At 29.3% G+C, this 2,763-nt stretch overlaps 2 protein-coding genes across 2 annotated transcripts in view; one reads left to right on the top strand and one right to left on the bottom strand.

The window, feature by feature from the left end:
- Positions 1-240: 240 nt before the first annotated feature.
- LOC105449510 (BEN domain-containing protein 5-like) lies at positions 241-1,008 on the bottom strand. Its single transcript, XM_011688767.1, has 3 exons — positions 713-1,008; positions 345-481; positions 241-273 (listed from the first exon to the last, which is right to left on the bottom strand). The coding sequence occupies exons 1-3, from the start codon at positions 912-914 to the stop codon at positions 241-243; spliced, it is 372 nt and encodes a 123-aa protein (XP_011687069.1). The 5' UTR covers positions 915-1,008.
- A 1,259-nt stretch (positions 1,009-2,267) lies between these two features.
- The window catches only part of LOC105449511 (ring-infected erythrocyte surface antigen-like), a 3,316-nt gene continuing 2,820 nt past the window's right edge, over positions 2,268-2,763 (top strand). The window contains exons 1-2 of the mRNA XM_011688768.1: positions 2,268-2,357; positions 2,450-2,740. Of these exons, the coding sequence (XP_011687070.1) occupies positions 2,268-2,357; positions 2,450-2,740 (381 nt within the window). The remainder of the gene's footprint in view (positions 2,358-2,449; positions 2,741-2,763) is intronic.

Here is a 2,763-nt window from a genome sequence, read left to right on the forward strand (position 1 = left end):
AATTTCTGAAAATCTCTAAACAATTCTCTGAAAAACTTTGAAAATCTATGAATATCTATGAAAATCTATAAACTGTTACCATGAAAATTTTTGAAAATCACTGAAATACTCTAATAATCTCTGAAATTTTACTGAAAAAATCTCTGAAAAACTCTGAAACGTGTCCGAATTTCTAGAGTTTTTCAGGACAATTTTCAGACTTTTTCAGAGAAATTTTCAGAGAATTTCAGAAAAATTTTTTTACCAGGGCGGTATCTCTGCAAGTTCAGATGGCTAGAAATGTCCCATGTGTATGTACATGTGGAAGTACATATACAAATGCAAATTGTAGCTGAAATAAATACCTTTAATTTTTTTTTCCTCTCTTTGTCTTCCTCATTTTCTTCTACATCTGACATATCATCAAATATTTCATTAGTATCTGCTTTGGTAAATTTCAGTCTGCCTTTATTCGACTTCTCCTGTACGTCCGTAATGCTTGCTATATAAATACACATACATAAATACATATATACACACACATATATTCATTAATTGTTATACACGCTTTTACTTGCAATTTACTTGCAAAAATTCATAAGCAGGGGCTTAGCTCTGAAAAAGTACATTTCAATTAATGTGCGGAACAACGACAACCAAATGACAAAGACTGGGATTATTGCAATATGAAAATAATTAAATGAATGAATTACCTATTTTTTGGTACACTTACTTCCCAGGAAGAGAATCTGTGCCATGAAATATTTTCCATTATTGTGATCATTTTCATCACCATCCGTCCATTTCACATCATAGAGGTTACGTTTGTTAAAATCGTTAACATTTTTTGGATGAAAATTACGAATAGCGCTGGTTTTAACTATCACTATCTTCTTGTCGTCAAAAAAACGTACTTGGGCGTGTGAAATTTTCATTATTATACACTTTTTTTCACTGCAAAATGTAATATTGGATCAGCCACTCAATCGTGTGATCGATGAGTTAATTGTTGACTGTTCATTGTTTTACGGATTCTCGTTTCGTTTTAAGTGCGAACGCCAGTTGCACTTGAGCAATTCTCTCGACTGGTGTACACAAACACGCACTGTAGTATATCAGCGCCATACCACACACACTGGTATAAAATACGAGAACTGCGAGAGACACGAAACATATACGCCATATCAGATCATATCAAGTGGACTTGGAGAAAGTGGTTTAATTGGAAAATCGTTTATTTGTGAAAAGAATTTCCATACACACATCGTCGATTTGTATGTAAGCCGAATTGCAGAAAAATAAAACTGGACATTGGATGTAATTCGTAAGTGCACGCGCCACGCGATAATACATAATAACACGGAATTCAACGTAGTACGTATGTGATTCGAGAGTACGTTTCTTAACTTTAAAGGTAAGAATATTTCAAACATACATTCGATAATTAATTTGTTAAAATTAAAAATTATTAATTTGCCAGTGAATAGTCAATATTTAATGGCAAAATTTTGTTATAAAAGGCGTTGACTCCAACAGAGTACGTAACCTTACCGAAGTATAAGAATATATATACATATATATATATATATATATATATATATATATATGTATAGACATTTTATATATATATAATTTTGTATCATATATAGAATTTAATTATACCATTCAGAAAAAGAATTACAGATTTTTTGGTATACAGTTTAAGGTCGATTTACTATAGAAATATATGTCAGAAAACCAATAGCGAATTTCCAATACATTTTAATCAGTTGATATATGTAATAATAAATAAAAATACATGCGTATATAACATTTTATTTTAAATTATTCATACAATTACAAGTCATTTATTCATAACAAAAGGGTAATTGATTATTGTATTCTTGATTTTATAAAAATTTTTTCGCTCTTATTATCGAACAACGAAGCATTGCTTTCCGATATTTTATATAATAAACGTAAAATATTATGCCAAAAAATTTTAAACTGTATATGCTTTATTAGGTCCATGATGAATCATCTATAAGCTTACAAAATTTTCCAACATTTCTATCAAATTATATTCTGCTTAAAATTAAGAGAATATATATAATATATATATTCCTACTATTATATTTTATATATTTTTATATATCATGTGATTAAAATTATACGAATTCTTGTCATATGTTTAGGTTTTCTTGCAATAAACGTTTTGTATATGTAAAATGAATGAGGATAATCAGAATCATAAATACAAGTCTTGGCTACAACCATTGCCTGCATGCGAAAAGATGCCACGCAAGACAATGTATCGTCATAATCTTTTAAAGAAACGAAAAGTAGCTGAAAGTGAAGCTGCATGCAACAGTGCGGTTGTACCCGGAACACATGATGAGGTAAAATTCAAAATAATACTATAATCTTAAATTCACTTATATTTAGTATGTATATATGAATAATAATGATATTTTCTACTCCTTTTTTTAAGAATTTGACACATAATGCAATCGGTATGGAAAATGAAAATAACGTTCAAAATACTTTCGAAATTGAAGAGCGAATCACAGAAGAGAACAGCGAAGAGAGCATGGAAGAAAATGAAGAAAATATCGAAGATAATATCGAAGTGAATAGCGTAGGCGAAGAAGAATCAATCGAAGATGATGATATTTATAATATAAGTAATCGTTCGTATGATTTATCCGAAAATGAAATGCAAAACGAAAATGAAGAATGTCTATATCTTGCCGAAGAACAATTACTTTTAAATGAAAGTAATGTAACTTTTCGAAATTTAATTGA

The sequence above is a fragment of the Wasmannia auropunctata genome, unplaced genomic scaffold, assembly GCF_000956235.1.
Source record: "Wasmannia auropunctata unplaced genomic scaffold, wasmannia.A_1.0 LD336076.1, whole genome shotgun sequence".
In the NCBI taxonomy this organism is placed as follows: domain Eukaryota; kingdom Metazoa; phylum Arthropoda; class Insecta; order Hymenoptera; family Formicidae; genus Wasmannia; species Wasmannia auropunctata.

Excerpts from the sequence above, each read along its gene's own strand:
- LOC105449510 (XM_011688767.1), bottom strand. The coding sequence starts at position 914 with ATGAAAATTTCACACGCCCAAGTACGTTTTTTTGACGACAAGAAGATA. Across the intron at positions 482-712 it reads ACAGATTCTCTTCCTGGGAA|CAAGCATTACGGACGTACAG; the intron begins GTAAGTGTACCA and ends GTATTTATATAG. Across the intron at positions 274-344 it reads AGAGGAAAAAAAAATTAAAG|CCATCTGAACTTGCAGAGAT; the intron begins GTATTTATTTCA and ends GGACATTTCTAG.